Here is a 25,240-nt window from a genome sequence, read left to right as displayed (position 1 = left end):
AATCTCATGACATAAATACATGTAAATATCGTATAAAAACTTGAATTCGTGGAAATTCATTAATTCATTTACTGGGGAATTCATTATCATATTTGTTTATTTTTTGGCACAGTAATAATATTAACTATTACTATTACTATTAAAGGTTAATTATTATTAAGACATGTCATCGTAGAATATGTGCCAATAGATAATCCGTTCCCCTTTCACCCGCAACGGAAATTTTAACCTTTTGAAAGAGGTGTTAGCGTAAAACTTATTAATTAATTATCAAATCCTTAATTAAATCCCTCCTTTTTATAATATGATAATATGCTAGAACATTCTTCTAGCTTCCACTTTTGTTACTTATTTTTTTTATAAAATGTTATAAAAAATTCCAACATTACGAGTCCAAAGACCTAAAAAATGCATCAAAAAAACGCGTCTTCTCTAACCAATGTCAAAGTGCAAAGTAAATATCTAATTCAGCGGATCTGGTCTGGGAGACATTTTTTTAATTTAAAAGTTTTAACCACTTTGGGGTTTGATTTCATTTTCAACTAAGAGATGTTAGACTCACGGAAAGATATCAAAGCAGTAGTTACGACCTCCTAGATATGTAGCAATCCAAGATGGCCGCCATAGTGGCCATGCGACGTCATCAAAAATCCAAAGACTTATTATTAAATTCATAAAAATACTGAATCAGGGATAGATTTAATTATAGAAGCAGGAATGGATCTGGGCGCACGTCAAAGTCCCGGACCCCCTTCCACGGGATGGAGGGGGGGGGGTATGAAAGAAGAGGCGGCTGGGTCATAGCAAAGAAGATACACGCCCCAGGAATGGAAAGTGTAGCTTCCTCTAGTGTAATTTTTTGTCTGGCCCCTCCTAGCACGCTTCAAAGGCAGGCTCGGTTGACCGAGGTATTTCCGGCTACATTGAAATTGCATAGACCGGAAGTTCCTTGGTCAACCCAACCCCCAGACATACCTTCCATTCCTGGAGCGTATATTTTCTTTGGTCATAGCGACAGAGGTAAAAAGGAATTACGTATTTATCGCCGTCACCGTTAGCAACGTCGTCAAAACGTAGTTTAAGTGAGCAGCCAATAAGATAATTTAAATTTTTCATTACGTGTTGTGTTGAAGGGAGAGTACGCTCTATACTGGGTGGTCTATGAGTCGGACTAAAGTAAATAATAACCGTTCTCCATTCCTACTTCTAAAATTAAATCTATCCCTGACTGAATAAATTGATATCAAATTCGTATATAAAGACTGAATAAATTGATATCAAATTCTTCCAAAGACTGAATAAATTCAATTGATATGAAAAGAAATTTACTTTGCACACGAACATTCAATTCTCCCTTACCAATCAATCAATACCATCCAATACTATATATAGCAAATGGCAGGTAGGTAACTATACCTATTTTAAAATTATACTTTCTTACGTAATAAAGTGTACCGGTACTTAACATAAACGAATAAAATAAATAAAAAAAAGAAAGTAGGCCAAAATATCTGACCTGTACTAATAGATCTAAAATCATTCTTTTCACCTAAATTAAAAAAAAAAAATGAAAATTAAATTTCTTTCACGTAATTTATTCGTTTATCATGATTTCTTTCACGGTTAAAAATAAAAACGAGGTTTGTTTAAAAACACTAATCCTTTTTAAGTACCCTTAAATTAAAAAAACAAAAAAAATTTTAAAAAAAAATTAAAAAAAAAAAATTAAAAAAAAAAAAAATTAAAAAACGCGATGAATAATTTGATTTCTCGTTTTTTTGATTAAATTGCGAATGGTCATTTACCGGTTTTAAAAAAATTTAAGCTTTGCTTTGACCATGAAAGCTTGCTTTTAGACTCTGCTGCGTTAAGAACAAATATAGGACATTTTTCGTTTGTCTGCCAGTATTGAATTTGATTCCCAGTTCAGTTTTTAAGAACTGAATTGAATTAAACACGACGTTCTTTTATAACAGAACCGGTGTGTCATTAAAATAAAAATTAAAAGAGAACAAACATACCTGAATAATTAATAATCATTTATAATTAATTATATTAAATGATAAGAAAGAGATAAAGAGGGTATGGGGGGGGGGTTGGGGGTTTGTTTAAAAAATTAAAAATTGGTCCTCATTTTATTTTAAAATGTTTATCCCTTCTTTTTCTTCTTGGTCCTCGAATAATGATTTAAATTAGTTCAAAAATACTGTTTTTTTTGTTTTTGTTTTCATCTCCCCCTAAGGTACGTACTTTTCATTTCCTCTTGACCCCTGTCTGACCTTCTCCTTTCGATATTATACGCGGTTATATAGGACCTACCCATTAAGCTACTCGAAAATAAAGAAAAAAATTAAACCGTTTCCCAATTACATAAGGCACTGCTGGAAACAAGGATGATTCAAAAGATTTTTAGCAGCCGGTCGTTTTTCCGAGTTGACTTGCAAACACTGCAAAGCCAAATCCTGCGTAGCTGAACTTAAATTCTCCGGAATTGGCGGTGGCGTATTTGAACAAGCAATCTTTAAATTGATTAAAACGAAAAATTAAAGCTTCAACGCGCACCAACAAGTTTGGAAATTGCGCGAGTCCGAGTACTGCACTCGCAACCTAAAAAATAGGACTCTTAAATTTACCTTAAATATCAATGCTAGATGATTAGATACGTCATTCGCATTCCAAGGAGGTTTCGCAGTTGCCATCTCGATTAAAACACAACCAACACTCCAAACATCGCATGATCTTCCGTAATTTTCCCCTCTCAACACTTCAGGGGCCATAAAGGCAATGGTACCTAATAGCTGCCCTTGAAACTCTCCGGCTACCGTAGAATGCGACTGCATTCTAACAGCTGCCCCAAAATCGGCAATTCTTAGATGATGACCGGTAGAATCAACTAACAGATTTGCTCCTAAAGTAGCAATTAATCCCTGAATAAATACGAAAACGTTCCAAGCGGCAATTGTAGAACTTGCCTTTCAGATCTCTGTGTAATATTTGATTATCGTGAAGATAAGCCAAACCATCCAAAACCTGCCACGTGTATTTGAGCGTAATTTGCTCTTTGAATGGTCCGTATCGGTCCAAAAGACTGGCGACTGACCCTCCAGCCATCCATTCAACAAAGACATTATAATGACCACCTTGTTCGGTAGCCCCCAATATTCTTAGAACATTAGGGTGTCTAAGTTTCGACATCATAATAATCTCCTCTCTTATCCCTTCCATAACTTTCTCTTGCTCCATTTCATCATTACGGAAAAATGACACCTTGACATACCAATATTAAAAATGAAGCTAAACTCCTTAAGACGCGCTTTAATTCATTCACTCTCACTTGTTTCACAGCCATTAGAATCCCCGTTCTGTCATCCCTAGCTTGATAACAACTACTGAATGCTCCCGTTCCCAACAAAGGTCCGCGACTCCAATGAACCGTTTCAATGTACGATCCTTTCATGATAACCTCCCCATTCGGATCATCAGCGACCTTGATTCGTTTAACGAATTCAATTAGCCTTATTCCTGATCAGCGCCATCTACCCATAGCGGTGACTTTGAGAACTACTGTAAGCGGCAAGCCAATCAGATGTCGCTAAAATCTGGTGACGTCATTTTTGGTAAGACCCGAGAGTGCCAGTCAGTGACGTCACCAGATTTTAGCGACATCTGATTGGCTTGCCGCTTACAGTAGTTCTCAAAGTCGCCGCTATGGGTAGGTGGCGCTGATAAGGAATAAGGCTAATTCTTATTAAAAACCAGGGCGGGCAACTCGGTTAAAAATGTTACAAAAAAACCTACATCAGGTTGCATACTGATGACAATTTCCTCATCTGGGGAGCTTCTTAAACCAGGTATAACTGGAAAGCTATCAGCTTCAAAATCGGGGGTTTTTGGTGACACTGTATTTATAATTCAGCTTAATTTAGCGTCACAGCTTCTTTGACACTTCACAACGAAAGAAGACACGACTTACCAAATAATTTAGCCACACTTTTATTCCAGGATTCATCCGGAGTAACGGGAGTTGACACTTCCGATTGAAAAGAAACGGGACTAAAAGCTCCACTGTCGCAAGAAGGCGTCAAAGTAACGGAAGGTGATAAATCAATCAAGTCATTAACAATTTCCGGTTCATTCGGAATCACGTCAAGCATTGATAGATCTAGTTCCGGTGTGGTATGGCAACCGGTATCAAAACTAGTAACCGAAGGGTTCAAATCTTCTTCACACTTCCAGGAAAATTCATTTTCATTTTTCAACGTCTTCTTATTTCTAAACGAGTCTCTACCACCGGTTCTGTTCAAACCCGGAGAAGGGCAGTTGGTCGAACGTAATGGAAGGTAAGATGGCCTAATCATTTTCTGACTCTGAAACAACTCTTTGCCCGAATTGGAGTTGGAATGGTTTTCAAAACTGAATGACAAACTACGTCCGGAAAACCTTTGCGCGGAATTACGCGATAAACAACTATCTTTGTCTTCGGACACGAGTTTCTCTTGGATTAGATTTCTTTCTTGATTTCGTCCTATAAGAGAGTTTTTTCTACTTCCTTGAAGACTATAAGGCGATTCTGGACTGTTATTATTCGTGGATGGACTGATACACGAAGACTTTCTTTTGCCATTCCTTTTCTCATTGACATTCGAATGGGAATTGAGGTTTTCTATAATCTTTTCCAGCTTTCTTACTAAAGCATTCTGAATGTTCACGTCTAAGTCACTTATCATATCAAATATCTGAGAAAATACTGCAGGTACACGAGCCGTCAGATTACAGGCCACAAGAAATACGCGATGGGCCAACTTATTAACAGTGGTATGTGGGTGCTCCAACTATACATCCCAATCAAACATCCAATTAAAAAGACATTCAACTCATGGAAAATTCCATGAAAAAACTTACGGCTTTCTTAGCAAACCCCAGAACAGTTGTTAACCTCTGATAATGTAATAGTTTATGTCGGTGGTTTTCGTCACAGACCCCATTTGGACCCGTAGACATTACTGATGACATGGACGTGTACTGTTGAACGTACAGTAGGTAAAACTCGTGGGGAAACTCTTCGATTAAACGCTCAACAACCAAAAGTCGGCCTAAAAGCCATTGCCAATGTTTCATCACTTTAGGGTTATCCGTATCATCTTCCAAGGCGCAGTTTAGGATATATTCCACTCCCCCCAATCCATTAGAGCCCGCCTGCTTCGTTTGCAAACCAACTGCTAACGCACCCGCTTGACCCCGTGCCATTTCAATCAAAGTCGCTATACTTAGTTGAGATGTTCGTCTATTGTAAACCATACAATAATTACCTCAACAAGCTCATCTTTGGAATTGCATGATATTGAAATACCTGCTTCCTTCGGCACACTTTAAAAGAATGCCTTTGACAATGGGCTTAACTCTGAGCTGCAATTTTTTCAGATCACTATCGTTTTGGGCCAGACTATGAGCTAACACAATCCTTAGAACTCGCTGTTAAAGATTAATTTACAATTGTACTAACAGTCGGAGAAGGGATCGGTATACAAGTCTCTCTCACCAATGCGGCGATGTAAACTTTATAAACTGGGTCCGTTAACGTAGACTGTATAATTTTGCAACAAGTTTCTAAGACGGTATCAAAATCTTGCAAACGCCTGTTACTACTAGCAAGATTGAGATTGTTCGTGTCACCACTAGGGTCTTGTATCTCTTCGGTTAAAACCAGTACCGACTTAGCTTGTCTAGCTAACCACTTAAGGGCTTTTTCTCTCAAAGACCAATTTGGGGAAGCCAAGGAACTCACAAATTCGTTGCCAAAGACCTTACCAGAATTAAAACGCAGCAGTGTTACGTACTATTCTCGTCAGAGACAACAAAACGCGTAAACCAACACAAGGACGCGTTAAAATCAAAAAAACCTAACAATTTACCTGTAACCAGGCTTGGGCATCGGGAAGTTTAAGATGAGACCCATTACGGGTTGAATGAGAATCGATGGAAGACGAAATTGAGCTACTATTTTTTAAACTGGACGTTGGTGTAATGGAAGATGAGGATGAACTCGATGAAGATGAATTGGTCAGCGGCGATGAAGAGGAATGACTGGACGAATACAAATTGTGATGTTTTAGTAATTTTGGATTGATAGCCGCTGCTAAACTTGTACAACTAGGACTCCTATTGGATACGACGGAAGCAGGTACGTTGGGTGCATTTTCTCCGATATCTTTTCGACCAACACTTCTATAATTAATGATAGCAAAACATTCATTCCAACCAGACATTCAAAAACACCGTGACCAAACATTTCAACCAACAACAGAAAATAAAAAAACTTTTCCATTACTTGTTAGTGTTGAATGAAGGTGAAATCCATTCGGCTCGACACAAAGGACACAGAATCTTTTCATTCTTCTGAACACATTCCGCAGCCCCTGATAGTCGTTAAACAAAAACAATAAACGCAATCAACATATATATAAACTGCAATTTACTTTCTAAAGACCAAATTTAGGATATTATACCGAAAAAATCTTCAAATATATTCAAGTAGGGACTAAAAATTATAACCAAAATAACCTAAGATAAAATAACTCGTACATTACAAAGATAAGAAAGTGTTTGACGTGTAACAGTCAGAGATATAATTCTAAGCGCTTCATTGGATGGATGGGAACGGTTCTCTAAAAGTATTACTGGAAGAATTAACCTTATCTTAATGATTGCCAACGATATTGAAAATAATTATATTCTAATTAACTGATTACGTAAATCAACCCTTCAAACCCCAGTTTCAATGTCTTTAAGAAACAATTCAAATATGCCTAGATCAAATGTTGTTATTGTTTTTTAGATTTTTGTATCTTAAAGATTGAGATAATTTCCAGGTCGGCCATTGCATTGTGTTTGTCTGAATAAAAATGGTATTTTTCCACGTATGGTTTTTCTTCTAATGATAAAAGAAACCCCGTAGAATTATTATAGTATATGTGTATTGCAATTTTTTGAAAGCTCTTGACTTGGCGTACCCCATTGCGAAATTACAATTTTGAAAACTGAACTGAAGTGGATATAAAATTATTTGCCAATTTTTTTTATTTTTATTTTTCCTCTATCAAAAAACCTTTAAACTTTATATATTTTTTACTCTTTAAAATTCTGTCAAGTGTCCCCCACTTTTAAATTGGCATTTAAAACTTAAAGGCAACATCTTGATGATAGCCAAATAACACGAATTTTGGAGACTGAGGGGCTAATAACTCTCTACACCGATTATGGTTACGCGTAATTCGTAGGTGTACAGAGACAGAGGGGCTAATCACTCTGTACACCCGATTGCTCGTAATTCGAAGGTGTACAGAGACAGAGGGGCTAATCACTCTGTAGACCCGATTGCTCGTAATTCGAAGGTGTACAGAGACAGAGGGGCTAATCACTCTGTACACCCGATTGCTCGTAATTCGAAGGTGTACAGAGACAGAGGGGCTAATCACTCTGTACACCCGATTGCTCGTAATTCGAAGGTGTACAGAGACAGAGGGGCTAATCACTCTGTACACCCGATTGCTCGTAATTCGAAGGTGTACAGAGACAGAGGAGCTAATCACTCTGTACACCCGATTGCTCGTAATTCGAAGGTGTACAGAGACAGAGGGGCTAATCACTCTGTACACCCGATTGCTCGTAATTCGAAGGTGTACAGAGACAGAGGGGCTAATCACTCTGTACACCCGATTGCTCGTAATTCGAAGGTGTACAGAGACAGAGGGGCTAATCACTCTGTACACCCGATTGCTCGTAATTCGAAGGTGTACAGAGACAGAGGAGCTAATCACTCTGTACACCCGATTGCTCGTAATTCGAAGGTGTACAGAGACAGAGGGGCTAATCACTCTGTACACCCGATTGCTCGTAATTCGAAGGTGTACAGAGACAGAGGAGCTAATCACTCTGTACACCCGATTGCTCGTAATCCGTAATTGTACAGATACAGAGGAGCTAATCACTCTGTACACCCGATTGCTCGTAATCCGTAATTGTACAGATACAGAGGAGCTAATCACTCTGTACACCCGATTGCTCGTAATCCGTAATTGTACAGATACAGAGGAGCTAATCACTCTGTACACCCGATTGCTCGTAATCCGTAATTGTACAGATACAGAGGAGCTAATCACTCTGTACACCCGATTGCTCGTAATCCGTAATTGTACAGATACAGAGGGGCTAATCACTCTGTACACCCGATTGCTCGTAATTCGAAGGTGTACAGAGACAGAGGAGCTAATCACTCTGTACACCCGATTGCTCGTAATCCGTAATTGTACAGATACAGAGGAGCTAATCACTCTGTACACCCGATTGCTCGTAATCCGTAATTGTACAGATACAGAGGAGCTAATCACTCTGTACACCCGATTGCTCGTAATCCGTAATTGTACAGATACAGAGGGGCTAATCACTCTGTACACCCGATTGCTCGTAATCCGTAATTGTACAGATACAGAGGGGCTAATCACTCTGTACACCCGATTGCTCGTAATCCGTAATTGTACAGATACAGAGGGGCTAATCACTCTGTACACCCGATTGCTCGTAATCCGTAATTTTACAGATACAGAGGGGCTAATCACTCCATACACCGATTACGGATTGCGCGTAATCCGTAATTTTACAGATACAGAGGGGCTAATCACTCCATACACCGATTACGGATTGCGCGTAATCCGTAATTGTACAGATACAGAGGGGCTAATCACTCCATACACCGATTACGGATTGCGCGTAATCCGTAGGTGTAGAGACAGAGGGGCTAATCACTCTGTACACCGATTACGGATTACTTGTAATCATTTTAAGCACTGTCAAGGGCATGAAACTTAAGATTACACGTAATCCCTTTAGTAGACCGATTAAGGTAAGTGAGTGGCCCCTCGACAGAGACTCTGAGAGAAAACATCCCCTCGAAATTTTTCTTTTTAGTTTTACCAAGATCATAGACATAATAAATTGTATGCTTAAATAAAATAATAGGATCTGTAGACTAAACAGACATCGGAAACGAAGAAAAAAAAATGGGGGGGGGGGCGGTGATAAAATGCGGGAAATAATATAACTCTGGTGGCTTACATATGGCAATACAGTGATGGTGAAGTTTGTTTCTACATCCTTGTTCGCAAGTAACCAGAGACTCTCCCTCCACCATATCCAGAAGGCAAATCGGACAAAGGGCGCTTTCTTCCTCAGTTGCCCCTTCATTTCCATTCCTATTCAACAAAACAGAGAAAAGAAGAGAAAAAAAGATTAACAAGAAAAACTTGGTCGTATGGATTCGTGGGAAAAACACAAAACACAATCACACGTTTTTGTAAAAACGTTTTCACACAAATACTTTTCAGCTTCTTTTTTTTGGAAGGGGGGACATAAATAATGAAGTTGTTGGAGTCTGAGGATTCAGGGATTAACAAAAACGAAAGCTTTAGAAGTTTAGATAGAACCAGACCTAGACTATCATAATTTATGGAGTACACTTCAATGTTTGTGAACTTGACACAATAATTTACCACCCTGAATCTTGAAATAAGCTAGCTAATGTATCAAGTTTAACAACTCTTTCAGGAATAACTAAGGGAAATGTCTTAAATAGCACCAGCCCCGAGAAAACTTATTTTATTACTAGGACAGTCGCACGTACTGTCAAGTGTCAACTCCATTACCCTCCCCCCTAACCTCTTTCTAAAAATTTTGTTCTCAAACAATTTTTATAAAATGGTGTAATTATGAAGTACAGTGGGATGGTTGTATGGGAAATCAATTTTGAGTCGAAAATGTTCTATACTTCTGTGACCGATTTTGCCAAAAAGGGGACACCGTTGACAATTAAGTTATGACTGGAGTGTTTTATGGATGACCCCTTAATTAAATTAAAGGGTTAGAGGTCATCCGTAAAACACTCCAATCATAACTTGGAAAAGGTGGTCCCTGAAGCAAAATGTCATAGACCATTTCGGAAATTACATACAGAGAAACCAACCAGAGACCACCATTGAGGTATTCTCCCTCTCACCAAGAAGCACCGCTAGAGGCAGTGCGAATTGGCGTGTAGTGAACTTGGGCTTCATATGGCGTTGCTTCATGGCGTGAGGAAGAATACCCCAACGACTGCCTCACCCCTAAGTGTTGGTTTCTCTGTATGTAATTTCCGAAATGGTCTATAGAGAGATTTCAGTTGGCTGCGTAGTACGTCACACCCTCCTAAGTCCTACCACCGTTTTGGCAGCCATATTGGTGGGTTGCAGCTTTCCTTATGCAATGAACCCACCAATATGGTGGTGTAAATTATCTCACGTCTCTTAGCTCCTCCCCCAAACGAAAGCTCTCTATTGAAGCTACATTTTTCGACTAAATATTTATAGAACCCATTGCTCTTTGGTCCTACCACCCTCCATTTTTGAAACACCCTGTATGTATACAAACACATATCTCTACCACCACAAAAAAAACCCACAAAATTTGGCATATCCTTCCACCCACTTGTACCGTAGCCAAGTGAAAAATATACAAGAAAAAAGTAAAACTAAACTTCAGTAGAAAGTAGTAAATTAAGAATAGGACGGACAATTTTCGGAGGTCCCCATAAAACAGGGGGGAGAATAAGGTTATTCAGAATCAGTCTGAAAGCCATAACAATCTCCATTAACTGCGTGACCCCGGTTGGTTAGTTTGAACGGGGGGGGGGGAGGAACCCCACCGGAAAATATTGCCGTTTTATTCTTTAGTTACTTTCCACATATATATATAAATAAAATCCCCCCAAATTGGGCCTCCAAAGTTGTCGTTGAACCCCCTCATAGTAAGTAAAAAAAAACTCCCCTTGCGCTTGTGGAAGTGAAATTCCCCTCCTAGTGCGAGACATGATAATATTAAAATAAAAAAAATCATCTTATATCAACCAGGGGCACGCGCACGCGCATACAGGGTGTTTCTCAACGTCTGGTCCGTCAGAAATTAAGGGACGTGTGATGTTCTCTGGTAAATAAATTTTCAAGTCGAAAATGTAACTTCTATCTCCATTTTGCAGTAAGAGACTGTTTACAAGTTATGATTTAAGTGTTTTATGGATGACCCCCTTTGAAATAAGACAATGATTAATTAATAATTTAATTAAGGGGTCATCCGTAAAAACACTCCAATCATAACTCGAAAAACTGTGTCCCTTAGGGTCAAAATGACGATAGAGGTTACATTTTCGACTAAAAATCGATTTCCCAAAGAAAATCCATGATCTCCCTTAATTTCTGACGGACCAGGCATAGAGAAACACCCTGTATGTGCGAGAGGGAAAAATACCACCCACCTCCCACCCCTGGGTTACGGTACCACTTGAACAAGTTGAACAAGAAAACCGACTTTATAATATTAAAATCAACTATTAAATCTCAAATCTGGTGATGATGGTTCGATTAAAAAAATAAAAGAAAAAAAACACGTGATTAAACAAATCCACGTCCTCTCCGATAATTTTTATCAATCAATAAATTTAATAACGTCGAATAGAGTGTAGCACAACCCCACGTTTAATTTTATACATACTTAAAAACCCCCAATACTTTTGACAAAAAAATATATAAAATCAAAATATCATTTCATTCTCACTTTCATTTAGATAGTATAAACTTAGAAAATGTTTAAGATATCTTTAGGAACGATCCCGTTATAACTAAACTCCCCCTCTCTGCGCTCCCCCCTTGGGGGTAATATAATCTATCATACATTAAACACACCCACCAAAATGAAGCAAAGAAAGAAAGAAAGAAAAAACGTTAACCGGATGTTTTATATCTAGAAAGAAGAAAACGGACCCTCAGAGTTAATTTTTCGTTTAGCCTAACCTCCAAGGGTAACTCGAGAAACTATACTTAACTTATTAAAAATACAGCGCGCTGGGTACTTGTGTAAAAGAAATAAAAAAAACCCAGGGCCCAAGGTGTTAATTCGTTACATAATGAGAGTTCAAAGGTCAATGCATAAATTAAAGGGGTATAATAACTATACCAACGAAGTTTATTTAATTTAATTGAAAAATTCGAAGCCAGTGAAAACGTTTTCACGCTTATCGGGAATGCATACAGCTACTAGGAATCATTGTTCGCTACATCCCTGCATTTACACTCAAAGTATCTACGGGGATTTTGTGGGAGGAGCTAGCTATAGCCTAATCATTATGTATGACGAATTTTACCTCGCCAGTTCTACGTAGGCAAACGTCATACCCGTCTATCTCTTAGCTCAGTGTCATCCCCCTACCCCTCTTGCAAAAGCGCGCCTAGAGGGAGGGATACACAGTCTACTCCCCTCTCTACCGACACTACTCTATAATCTATCTTTGCCTGAGCGCCTGGGAACTCGCGTTGCTACCAACCAATGAAACGACAGAGTTATAAAGACGCCGTCAGAATTATGAGGCGTGACGCGATTGTAAGTTCACAAGCCCGGTATATCCACAAAACCCGCATATAAATTAACAAGGGATATAAACATAAGGGGTCACAATGATTCCAATAAGCTGTATGCATTCCCGATCTTATATATCCCTGGAATTTAAGTGGTTCTAGCCCAAATATACTGTGTTTTTCTTTCTCTCTCATTTTGAAATATATCGCAAATAAAGATAAGCGTCCTAGATAACTTTGGCAAAAAAATATACGACACTGTTTTTTCGTACTTCATAAAACACAAGAAACAGTAAAATATATTTTCCAAAAACATTTCGTAACCCTGACTTCAATTACACATTTGAAACCATTAGTCTTAATGAATGGTGCTTAACTAGTGTCAATGGTATTACATATCATCTTCCATTCAGACCCAAACCAGAGTATCCTCAATATAACATAAAAAAAACTGACCCAACAGGGCTAGCTAGGGCTGGTAACCTTGAACTGACGTCCTATCAGTTGTATACTAAGATGTAGAAATAGGCCACTTGTCCGTAAGAGGGGAAAATGGTGGCCCAATTTGGTAAATTTCCAGATACAACCCGTGTCACGTACCCCAACCAAGTTTCTATAAAGGGTTAAGATGGACTCAAGGTCTTTGTTGTAGACATACCCATCAATGGCCCGTTTTAAGACAAGGTTACTGAGAGGGGAGGAGCTATTGGGGCGTGACGTCAATATTGGTGTAGTCTATATATTGTATGCCCCGAGCTGACGACTTCCAATATGGTCGCCAAAAACCGAGGTAAGAGATAGAAGGGTATGACGTCACGAGAATGTTCGTAGTAGCAGACTATTCTACCAGCAAATTTTGAAAAAAGTGGAAACCCCCTGGGGCATGGGAGGTTTAGGTGAGATAACACCCATAATGTCACGCCAAGAGTTGACAAATGGACATGGGTGCGTTTCCGTGTCACGTGACGCGCAATTGTGTTCAAGGTTCCCAGTCAATTGTCACTAAATTAGGCAATGAACCCAGTCCTCCCCCGCTTACGTAACGTTACGTCACACACAACCCACAATGTCATATCAATAATTGACAAATAGGATGGCGAGTTAAAACATTCTCATATCAGCATTGTGTTTGAGGTACCATGTCCCATCAAAGGGACACTAAATTGAGCAAAGGACTACAGGCCTCACTCACAAAATTCACAACATAACGTCCCCCTTCAAAACAAGAACCAATAAAAAATAAAAATAAGTGCTTACCCTTTTGGTTGAGGATATGAAATTACGGCGGGATTCGTAAGGCAACTTTCCGAAGCCGATGTCTTTAGCATTGTTCTATTAGTTCTATTTCCAGGATTTTTGTTCTTCTTTGGCAGACACTGGGAATCGTTGTTATTGGTGGCAGGATTCGAGTTGACTTGTTTCTTACGCCTAATTTGATATCTCTTGATCAACTCTTCAACCTGCGTGTACAAAGACAAACGCACCATCCATAAAGATATACTCTTACCATTTACACCGCGATATTTTTGGGAGAGAGTTGAACATACCTCAAAATTTTTTAAAGTTCTGGAGAACAATTTGGGATCGGTTGATCGAACTTGAAATACCCGTAACATGACGAACAAAACGTGAATACAATGAGGGCTTTTACCGCAAGTGCAATTCTGAGGACCAATGATAACTTTGTACTTGTGCTCCGGTGAATCGGCCGCCACCAGAAATGAATGAGGTCCGGGTTGTTGCAATAAATAAAGTCTGGCCCTCTGAACTTTACGTATTCTTTGCTTTACAGTTTCAACAAAAACCGGGTCTAAAACCGAGCCAGGAGACGGTGTTCTTCGGCCCGAAGACAAATAGGAAGGAGACGGTGGTCTCTATCGAATAACATGACGCAAAAAACGGTCAAAACGTATCTAAATTGACCATTCCATAATTCCAACAGAGAAGCACAAACACCATCAGGGCGGAGGAGGTAACCTTCTTGGGTTATCTCCCCTCGCGTCAAGAAGCACCCCTAGAGGTAGCGCGAGTTGGGGTGTAGTTCAACTCTAGCTCCGTCTAGCGTTGCCTTTTGGCGTGAGGAAAATAACCCAAGAGGACAACCTCCAGCCTGTGCTCGTTGGTTTCTCAAGAAAGTGAGCCTATAAAGAATGAAAATTCTAACCGATCTAGAGGTAGTTGTTCCCAAGACTTGCGTCGGCAAGACCAACATGGACGTTGGTCTTTTAAGATTAGACTTGCTACGATGACTTCGAAAGAAAGAGGATTTTTTCTCAAAAGATTCATTTTCCAATCCAGAAAGGGCAGTAAAAAGATTTTGTTTAAAAGAAGGTGACTCTTCTTTAAGTTGCGTTGTTGCTAATGAAGACGGTCGAGGCAGTTTACAAGAATTGTTTAAAGATACAACAGGGTTGGTGTTGTTGTTGGAAGGAGTTGGCGGTGGTTTACAAGGTATGACCTCCTTCTTAGCACCGGTAGTAGATGGAGGATTAGGAGTTATTGGGCTCTTACTCTCGGTTGTTGTCGTCGTTATTAAACTGGCATTCGTTACGACAGAAGGGCTTTCTTTTGACGCATTCGAGAATGCCTTAAAAGGAAGCTTCAAGTGTAACGAAGGGTTCAAAGGTTTTCGAATTTTTGGACCACCCCCTTGACCTTTACACTCTTTTGGCTGTAACGTTTGAACGTAAAAATTAATTATCATAACAAAACCGGGAGACAACAACAACAACAACAAAAAAAGGTCAAGCGTTGAAAAATGGAGAAATTTGACTCTTGTTCACGGTTCTTTGACACTTTTTGTCTAACGATGTAGTATAAGGGTTATACTATTATTGAATGATACATCAATACTCTATAGTCATCATCAGGATATTAGGAAATTTGCATTCAAATTTATTTCAGGATGATATTTGTCAATTGAGGGGCGGATTATTTTTTACTTAACTGAATTAAATTGAATTAATTAATCCACTTTCGATTTGCGTTGAGGGAATAAATAATAATAAAAAATGGCGTCATACCAATTGTCCAAGATCTTGTTTTATAGCGGGCATTGATATATTTGTTCGTTTGCAACAAACTGATAAATCAAATGGAATAACAGGCTTTGCAATCTGCAAACATACAATTTTACCTGCGTTTAACACTACGTACAACATTTGGAAAACCGATTTCCCTGACATATCCACGTTTTTCCCCCATATATTTCCTTAACATATCCAGGTTTTTTCCCCCATATATTTTCTTCAAATATCCGGCTTATTTTCCCATATATTTCAAGGTTTATTTCCCTGCATTTTTCCCCCATATATTTCCTTGACATATCCAGCTTTTCCCCCATATATTTCCTTGACATATCCAGCTTCCCCCCCCCCTATATTTCCCTGACATTTCCAGGTCCTAGTCCACCTATGAGTGGTTTTTATGGAGTAATAACGATAGGGGATTGGTTATTTTTAGTTAGAGCAAGCCCTTCAGTTTTCCGTGAATTTCACAAAATTATAAATTTCCCAAAGTTTTCCATGAACCTTTAGTCGTCTACAATTTATTTCCCAGACATTTCGAGATTTGTACGAACCTTGTGTTTAAGAATCTTAGCTTTACTCCTGAAGCACAAAATATCCCAAGTTTACCAAAATCGGGTAAATTTCAAACGGACACAATTCAGTAAAGAAATATACGAACAAAATACCAAATGCACACTTATAATTTTGAAAACTACTCTTATCTATATAAGTATAAAATCAATACAGCAAATTATCACCAATGAAAACATTTATCTAAGATAGATACTTCATCATTTATTCGGTTTCTTTAAAAAACGGATAACAAGTACCAAATTGAAATAATCTAACTGTAAATAAAATATTAATTTTCCCCAATTCAAAAGAATCCTTAAAAAAAAAAAATAAATAAAATCTAAAACAAAAATTACCACTATGATAAATAAGGACACAATCTTTCAGACACTACAAGTACCAAATACTAGAGAACACTTGTACAGTGAAATACAAATACAGGGGTGTTCCCAAAAAGGAGCCTGATGGAAGTACAGTGGGAATTTTTCTATGGACAATAAATTTTGAGTCAACTCAAAATTATGTAACTTCAATTAAATCTGACCCTAAGGGCTACCCAAAACAAGTTTTGATTAGAGTATTTTAGGGAAGACCCCCTAATTAAACTAGAAATCACTGTCTTTCAGTTTCATAATTAAATTTAAGGGGTCATCCGGTAAGCACTAATCATAAAGGGTAATAAATTTTAAGTCGAAAATGTTGTAACTTCTATGACATTTGGCCCTAAGGGACACTCCCCAAACAAGTATTTTAGGGATGACCCCTTAATTAAATTAGCATATTGTCTTGCAATTTCATATTTAAATTTAAGGGGTCATCAGGTAAGCACTAATCATAAAGGGGTAATAAATTTTAAGTCGAAAATGTTGTAACTTCTATGACATTTGGCCCTAAGGAACACTCCCCAAACAAGTATTTTAGGGATGACCCCTTATTTAAATTAGCATATTGTCTTTCAATTTCATATTTAAATTTAAGGGGTCATCAGGTAAGCACTAATCATAAAGGGTAATAAATTCTAAGTCGAAAATGTTGTAACTTCTATGACATTTGACCCTAAGGGACACCCCCTAAAGAAGTGTTTTAGGGATGACCCCTTAATTAAAATAGAATATTGTCTTTCAATTCCAGATTTAAATTTAAGGGGTCATCAGTTAAGCACTAACCATAAAGGGTAATAAAGTCGAAAATGTTGTAACTTATATGACATTTGGCCATAAGGGACACCCCTAAAGAAGTGTTTTAGGAATGACCCCTTAATTAAAATAGCATATTATCTTTCAATATTTTCATATTCAATTTGAACACTGTTAATCATAACTTGAAAAAGGGAAAAATGTCACGTAACATTTTCGACCTCAAAATTACGCTGTACTTCGATCCAATCCAACCCACCCTTTATTCTATAACACCCTGTATAATAAATAAAAGCTTCCAGACTGCTGTAAATACTCTAAAATAAAATAAAATTATTTCCCTTATAAAATACAACTACCGTACTTAATCCCAAACTAGTTTCGACTCTCCTCCGTGACTTCCTCAACAACCTACCTAAAGCATGTACTTCAGAGTTTTATTTTCCCAATTTTTTTCAAGGAAATCCAGGTTTCATGGTTAAAATCCTTGACACTCGCGCTTTAATTACGCACCACCGATAAACAGGGTTCGTACAAATTTTGGAAAACCGATTTCCCGAACATATACAGGTTTTTTTCCCCTGATATTTCCAGGTGTAAGGCCACCTTGTAACTGCACGAGTGTTTTTTGGAGTAATAACTAATGGGATTTTAGTTGGAGGCAACCCCATTAGAGAAAACTTACTCAAGCTTCACAAATATCCCTGAATTTTACTAAAATTTCCAAAAGTTTTCCCTGAATTAAATATTATAAATTTCCAAGAGTTTTTCTTCGATTTTTACTAAAAATTATAAATTTCCAAGAGTTTTTCCTCCGATATTTACTAAAAATTATAAATTTCCAAGAGTTTTTCCTCCGATATTTACTAAAAATTATAAATTTACAAGAGTTTTTCCTCCGATTTTTACTAAAATTATAAATTTCCAAGAGTTTTTCCTCCGATTTTTACTAAAAATTATAAATTTCCCTAGATTTTTTCCGTGAATTTTACTATACCCAATAGTTTCCCCTGAAATTTACCAAAAAAATTATAAGCATCCATAGAGTTTCCCCCTAAAATTTACTAAAAAAATTATAAACATCCAAAGAGTTTCCCCTAAAATTTACTAAAAAAATTATAAACATCCAAAGAGTTTCCCCTGAAATTTTAGTAAGCGAACAATATATATTTCCCAGACATTTCCAGGGTCTCTCCCGCAGGTTTTCCCATGTTTTATACGAACCCTGAATAAATCTCAACCCAACCACAAAAGAATAAAAACAAAAACAAAACCATAATAAAAATAATAAAATAAGAATTATCTCACCACCGGTTCCTTTTTCTTATTCGAATGAAAATAAGAATGTCTTCCTTTGAAAGCGTGATGATGTTGACCACCGGCGGCACCAACGTTCAACGGAGACAAAGGCACTTTAATTTTTTCTTGAAACACTCGCGAATCCACGGTATGGTCCATTTTCGTTGACATCGCCGATGCCATGTCGTAATTGAATGATAAGTATCGAACTTTTCCCACATTTAAAAATTAACACCACGGAATTTTATTTCTTTTTCTTTTTTTCGTTATCGTTATTAAATTAAAATCCCGATGATTTTTAAACGCGCATCACTCGTTGAAATAATAAAAAAAACCGAAAAAAAAAAACCACAAAATATCCTTCCGCTTTGTCACGAAGTAATCCGGCGAAAATTTGTAAAAGAACCCAAATTTTTCTCCAAAAAAAGAAAAATAAAACGAATCCAATCTGCAATGAGGCAAAAAAAAAAACGTCTATGTAATTCGAGTTTAAAGGCAATGTACTGCAAAATAATATTCTACCTAATGTTCAAGGTCAATAAAGTTTTGGGGCTAGAAAAACCTGCTTAAAATTTTCCCGACTACCGCGCCAACCAAACCAAGGGGGTGCTGGTTGAATATTATCCCAAATGGGCACACGCTCAGCCTTTCGTAAAAACATTAGCAGCGATGTACTTTTCTTATAACACCACGGTACAACATGGGTTCGAATAAAAGCTTGTTCTGGTTATAACGATATTAATATTTGGCTTCCAGGCTCTCTCTATCTCTCTCTCTCTCGAGTCGAATCTCATTCTCCTATTCTTATATTTAAAGGAACAGCTTCACAAAAATCTCTAGCGAAGCTACGGCGTGATTGGTTGATAAGTGAACACGTGACGCAAGTACAGTACAAGAATCAAGAACGTACAAAAAGGGATTGGGAAATAAATAAAAAAAGTTTTTAAAGATTATTAAAGAAATATACATTTCCCGTTCTAGAACGGTTAACAAACTAGACAAAGCCAAGGAGGTTTATAATACTCTCATATTGTCGTCGCAAACAGATCCCGGGCAAGAATTTGGGACTTAACATTGATAGGAAAGTTTTTAAATCTTGATTTCTGTCTTGTTTGTGACTTGCGCCAAGAACCCATGTACCCCCTGAGATCGTATGACCAGTCGTCCCTGACATTTCCAGGGTTTTTTTCCCCATGTGTTTCCCTGACATTTCCAGGTTTTTTTTCCATATATTTCCCTGACATTTTGAGGCTTTTTGTCCCATATATTCCCTTGACATTTTCAGGCTTTTTGTCCCATATATTTCCCTGACATTTTCAGGCTTTTTGTCCCATATATTTCCCTGACATTTTCAGGCTTTTTGTCCCATATATTTCCCTGACATTTTCAGGCTTTTTGTCCCATATATTTCCCTGACATTTTCAGGCTTTTTGTCCTATATATTTCCCTGACATTTTCAGGCTTTTTGTCCTATATATTTCCCTGACATTTTCAGGCTTTTTGTCCCATATATTTCCCTGACATTTTCAGGCTTTTTGTCCCATATATTTCCCTGACATTTCCAGAGTTTTTGTCCCATATCAGGGTTCGTGCGAAATTTTTACATTGAAAATCCCTGACCAAATTTTCGCAATATCCCTGACCATTTTAAGGTATTTACCAGAGCCCACTTTTCACACCTGGCTCATATTTAGCATTGCTCGAAGCATGGTTTGACATACCAAATGAAATCCCTGACATATCCCTGACTTTTTTCCTGCCAGGTTATTTCCCCATAAATTCCCTGCCATTTCCACGTTATTTCCCAATAATTCCCTGCCATTTCCACGTTATTTCCCCATTAATTCCCTGCCATTTCCACGTTATTTCCCCATTAATTCCCTGCCATTTCCACGTTATTTCCCCATTAATTCCCTGCCATTTCCACGTTATTTCCCCATTAATTCCCTGCCATTTCCACGTTATTTCCCTGCCATTTCCACGTTATTTCCCCATTAATTCCCTGCCATTTCCACGTTATTTCCCCATTAATTCCCTGCCATTTCCACGTTATTTCCCCATTAATTCCCTGCCATTTCCACGTTATTTCCCCATTAATTCCCTGCCATTTCCACGTTATTTCCCCATTAATTCCCTGCCATTTCCACGTTATTTCCCCATTAATTCCCAGGTGCGACCGTGCAGGGCCACCTAGTAACTGCAATAATGTTTCTTTTTTTAAGTAATTCCTGGATTTCCAGGTTTGTATGAACATTGTTGTAAACAACAAAATTTACTAGCAGTGTATAGTGTCAAATTATTATTATTCACTTTCTTAACTTCTTCCTTGGGCTTGCTGGCTTCTTCAATTTCTCGACTTATTTTAAATTACACTAGCCCTTTAGTAACAATTTTTTTTAAAGCAACCTAATTAAGCCGAAGTTACATTTGAGTCTCTCAATAACTGGAAATGTTACTACCCTAAACAGGCCCCTGGGGTTACGTTCACTGCCGTCAAGCCTACGTTATCGGAATCTTTAAAATTTTTCCACTAGGACCACTACGAGTTCAAAACTTTATCTTTAAACATTTCGAAGTTTACGACAAGAAAATATAAATGGGTTGTATTAGCTAGACACATACTTATAGTAAAAAAAATAAATATTCAGTATTTTGGTTTATAATTTAAATCATCATCTCCCAGGACCCAAAGGTTTTAACTCCTAAGTCTACTTCAGAAGCCCAGTGTGTCAATTCTAGAACTAGCTCCAGTTGTAAGTCTCTAGCATTACGAATTATATAGGTAGTGTCACACTTATGGGATGAACATATCTTATAAACTTATGGCTGTATGACGCCTCAGTGTAGTACTTCAATTCTCGCTTGTCGTTCTGCTAGATCTAGCTCGAGCTCGAGCTGTAAGTCTCTAGCATTACGAAGTATAGGTAGTGTCATACTTATGGAATGAACATATCTTATAAACTTATGGCTGTATGACGCCCCAGTGTAGTAATTCAATTCTCGCTTATCGTTCTGCTAGAATTAGCTAGAGCTGTAAGTCTCTCAGAAGCATTACGAAGTATAAGTAGTGTCATACTTATGGAATGAACATATCTTATAAACTTATGGCTGTATGACGCCCCATGGCTAATATATACCCATATGTTTATCCAACTTTGCAAAAACCCAGTTCATATGGGGTTCGGTTTATAGTTCAGACTTTGCACTATATGGGGACGGTTTAACTAGACATACCACTTTAAAAAAAAACCTGAAAAAATTTTATCCTTTCTTTTCAAGTAGGATGTTAAACGTACTTAACTTTCTAATAGGAAGTCAGTCAATTTGTGACCTAACTTAGGGTGGTTATAATAAAAATTCGGTATTTCTTGTAAAGGCAATCTTAGATAAACGGATATATCTCTTTTCTCTCTCTCACTAAAAACCGGTATTCCCTCAAAAGAAAACACGAGGGATTTTTAATAAAATACTAAATCTTGATTTAGAAGAAAAAAAAAACCCCAAAAACATTCTAGCTTAATTCCGTTTCATAATATCGCTTTTAGTTTTAACATCTTTTAAAAAAAAAAAAAATAAAAAGAAAAATTACTATCGCGAAAGAATTTTATCAGGAGCTATCTTGGAAGGTAAAATTACAGAAGAAGGAAAACTTATAAATCCATAAGTTTATAAGATATGTTCCTACCATAAGTATGACACTACCTATACTAATTCGTAATGCTTCTGAGAGACAAGCTTACAGCTCGAGCTAATTCTAACAGAACGACAAGCGAGAATTGAAGTACTGCACTCGGTTTGCAGGACTTCCATCTTCCTATTTAGTCTGTACAAGAAGTGATATCTAGTTTATTAGGGAGAAGGTATAAATTCGCCAGATTTCCAGCTTTATCTCCAGTCCAAACGTATAGTAGGTCCGGAGTTAATCCCTGCCGCCTATAAATTACAACCAGCATCTCATTGGTTCTTGAAAACTCACGTCAGCGCGACGCGAATGACGGAAATTACGTTTTTCCGACTGAGGAGAGGCGAAATAGCCCGGCCCCCTTTTACTACTTCCCCCTGGTATTTTGAAACGGGGACTGGTACTATGGCGCGCGCGAATACTTAGGCATCTTATACCTTCTCCCTAATAAACTAGATATCACTTCTTGGTCTGTACTAAGACTTTGAAAGCGCCAAAACCAACCAGGCGTCGCTTTACTTCCCTCACTTCATGACAAGCTCCAGTTTGTAACCAGTGACAAACTTATCAGTGAATTATGAACTTATGATAAAGCTTAAAAAGAGGCGTGGATGCAATGCAATGCAATGCCGTGAAGGGTGGCTGAAATAAAATTAGGGCTTACTGTCTCTGACAGCTGATAAGTGTAAATAATCTGGTTACCGCGGTATGGCCCAAAAGATACTACTATACGACTCTAAAATAAAATTCCCACTGGGGGGAGAAGTTACTTAATACATTTCCTTCATCCAGTAAGTCATTTTTTTTTAACCAACCCGGGGTCGGGACGGGTCGAGGAGGATGTTTATTATTAGCCCCCTATGTACCCCGAGTGCCTTCCAGATCCAGAGAGAATAGATGAAAACATGAAGAAATTACTATTACGCAATACTAATATCTACGTGTGGTACATCATTCTTATTCACGTGTTGCCACGAAACTTGCATGACCTTCTCCAGGTTTTCCCTGACCTTTTTCTACGATTTTCCCTGACGTTTAAGGGCACAAGAGTTATTGTTCAAAATATAAGTGATATAAGTAAACAATTTCGTTTAAATCGCATTTTACCAATATTTAACAAAAAACAATTTCAGTGTATGGTCAAACCAGGGATAATTTAATTTTAGAAGTAGGAATGGAGATGTACGGTTAGTATTTACTTCAGTCCGACTCATAGACCACCCAGTATAGAGCCCCTCACTCCAACACGTAACGAAAAGTTTAAATTATCTTATTGGCTCACTTAAACTACCTTTTGATGACGTTGCTGACGGGGGGCGGAGAAAAATATGTAATTCGTTTTTACCTCTGTCGCTATGACCCGACTCTTCTTTCATACCCCCCCCCCTCTCTCCCGGGAAGGGGGTCCAGGACTTTGGCACGCGCCCAGATTACTCTGTTCTCCATTCCTACTTCTAAAATTAAATCTATCCCTGGTCAAACATAATTAATCTTGCTAAAACGGCGTTTAAAAGATAACCCAGCTTTATATTTGAACTACAGATATTTTATTTATATTTATATCCTAACTTTGTTGAAACTCTTAAAATTCCCTGACCCTGTTGGCCATTTTGAAATTCCTGACTTTTCCAGGTTTTCAATAGACCTGTGGCAACAGCTCACAAACAAACAAACAAACCCACGCGAAACTTATTTTCTATAATCTATGCTGTGTTTATGTTAGCAAACAAGTAGATAAAAAGATATATCTCTATATGCCCCAGAGGCTTCTGTCTCTTTACCACAAAAAATATTAATATAATTTACACCCCCATCCCGGCCCCCAATGCCTGCAAGATGGAAAACGAAAAGGGGAAGTCGATTATGACAGAGGGTCATAATGGGGAAAAAAAAACCTAAAACGACACCAATGAAAGAGAAGCTAAAGCTACAAACTTACATTGAGGAGGGGGACTTAGAGGTTAGCATCTTTCTGAATTAAATTCCTATTGAGACAATATATCGCTTCCCAAGATAATTACTGCCATATTTTCACCTGAATTTTATCAACAATCCTCAATTTGACTGCCCAAATTGATATAATAGGGGCAAGTCCAGAAATCAAACTTGCTAACACTCTACTAAAACATATCAGAAGGGCAAAGTGGAGTGGGGATTTAATGGCTTCCATTATGCAGAAATAGTTATAGCTAACTTCAGCCAAGTCTTGACTAAAAATCCTTGCCCTGTTAGTCTTATTAACATAATATAGTAAAGTAACAGAAAATACATAAAATCATAATCTCCCAAATGTTTATAAAGAGGGGGTCTTAGTGATTAAAATAGACCCTACACAACGAATCTTTCTTATGCAATGGGAAATTTTCTCTACCCATGTACCCTAATTCACTATTTCTGGCCCCAGGATCAAAGAGTTTTTTTAACTTGGATGTAATCTTCATAAGTTTCTAATTTACAACCAACTTCTATTATCTCTAATGTTAATCCACTACCTAAGATCAATTTGACTTGAAACGAAACTCTTGAGTATATTATATTTAGTCATAAAGTGAACTGTACTAAATAATTTGAGCCCAAAATAGGAACAAAGTGCACGCAGTAATATGTCTAGTTTTATAAAGAAATTAACTTAAGCAACTGTGGTCACTCATAAACTAAAGATCCTTCGCTCATTCGTATCATGCAATTTAAATGGTCAAGGTTCTGGATGGGAGCAAAAAAACAAAAAAAAAAAAACATGTCAACAATAAAAAAAATCACAACGAACTATAATATTTTTATATTATAAGCCTTGGCTTCGAACTTTTTTGATGCAAAAATCATACCGGGACCGAATATACCGAATATTCCCCCTCAAATTTTACTTATACCGATTATTATAAACCTTAAAGTTGCTTAAAACCTTATTTAAAATTAACATAAAAACTTTAAATACTTACAAAATCCAAAATAAACGCAAGAATCAAACGCGCTTCCGTCTTCCACACTCACAAACTCGCGAATAACACCAAAAACCCCTCATTGGTCAGACTTGCTATTAGAGCGCCAAGTGTAATCCAATGAAATTCTTTAAACGGAAATTACTTTTACGTCACGTCATAGCCCACT

At 37.6% G+C, this 25,240-nt stretch overlaps 1 protein-coding gene across 2 annotated transcripts; it reads right to left on the bottom strand.

The window, feature by feature from the left end:
- Positions 1 to 2: 2 nt before the first annotated feature.
- Positions 3 to 25,186, bottom strand: LOC149691774 (mitogen-activated protein kinase kinase kinase 1-like). 2 transcript variants are annotated; one of them, XM_089869167.1, is made up of 18 exons: positions 25,072 to 25,186; positions 18,460 to 18,898; positions 15,458 to 15,550; positions 14,599 to 15,105; positions 13,982 to 14,308; positions 13,692 to 13,894; positions 9,112 to 9,248; positions 6,329 to 6,416; positions 5,913 to 6,225; positions 5,540 to 5,803; positions 5,351 to 5,472; positions 4,903 to 5,284; positions 3,974 to 4,832; positions 3,799 to 3,899; positions 3,335 to 3,487; positions 2,973 to 3,267; positions 2,634 to 2,908; positions 3 to 2,519 (listed from the first exon to the last, which is right to left on the bottom strand). In XM_089869167.1, exons 2-18 carry the CDS (start codon positions 18,631 to 18,633, stop codon positions 2,367 to 2,369), a joined length of 4,446 nt encoding a protein of 1,481 aa, XP_089725293.1. In that variant the 5' UTR covers positions 18,634 to 18,898; positions 25,072 to 25,186; the 3' UTR covers positions 3 to 2,366. The 2 variants fall into 2 exon arrangements, with proteins under 2 accessions (XP_089725293.1, XP_089725294.1); XM_089869168.1 differs by lacking the exon at positions 25,072 to 25,186 and adding an exon at positions 18,973 to 19,235.
- Positions 25,187 to 25,240: the final 54 nt, after the last annotated feature.

Source organism: Phalangium opilio, unplaced genomic scaffold, assembly GCF_054372755.1.
Source record: "Phalangium opilio isolate 3A_F unplaced genomic scaffold, DU_Popi_V2 ptg000025l_1, whole genome shotgun sequence".
NCBI classification, from domain to species: domain Eukaryota; kingdom Metazoa; phylum Arthropoda; class Arachnida; order Opiliones; family Phalangiidae; genus Phalangium; species Phalangium opilio.
The sequence above is the reverse complement of the archived record's forward strand: the minus strand, read 5'-3'. Positions and strand labels throughout refer to the sequence as shown.

Coding starts and splice junctions, on each gene's coding strand:
- LOC149691774 (XM_089869167.1), bottom strand. CDS start 18,633: ATGGCATCGGCGATGTCAACGAAAATGGACCATACCGTGGATTCGCGA. Junction 15,106..15,457: donor AACAAGATCTTGGACAATTG/GTATGACGCCAT, acceptor CAAACGTTACAG/CCAAAAGAGTGTAAAGGTCA. Junction 3,488..3,798: donor TCATCAGTATGCAACCTGAT/GTAGGTTTTTTT, acceptor AAACGAATCAAG/GTCGCTGATGATCCGAATGG.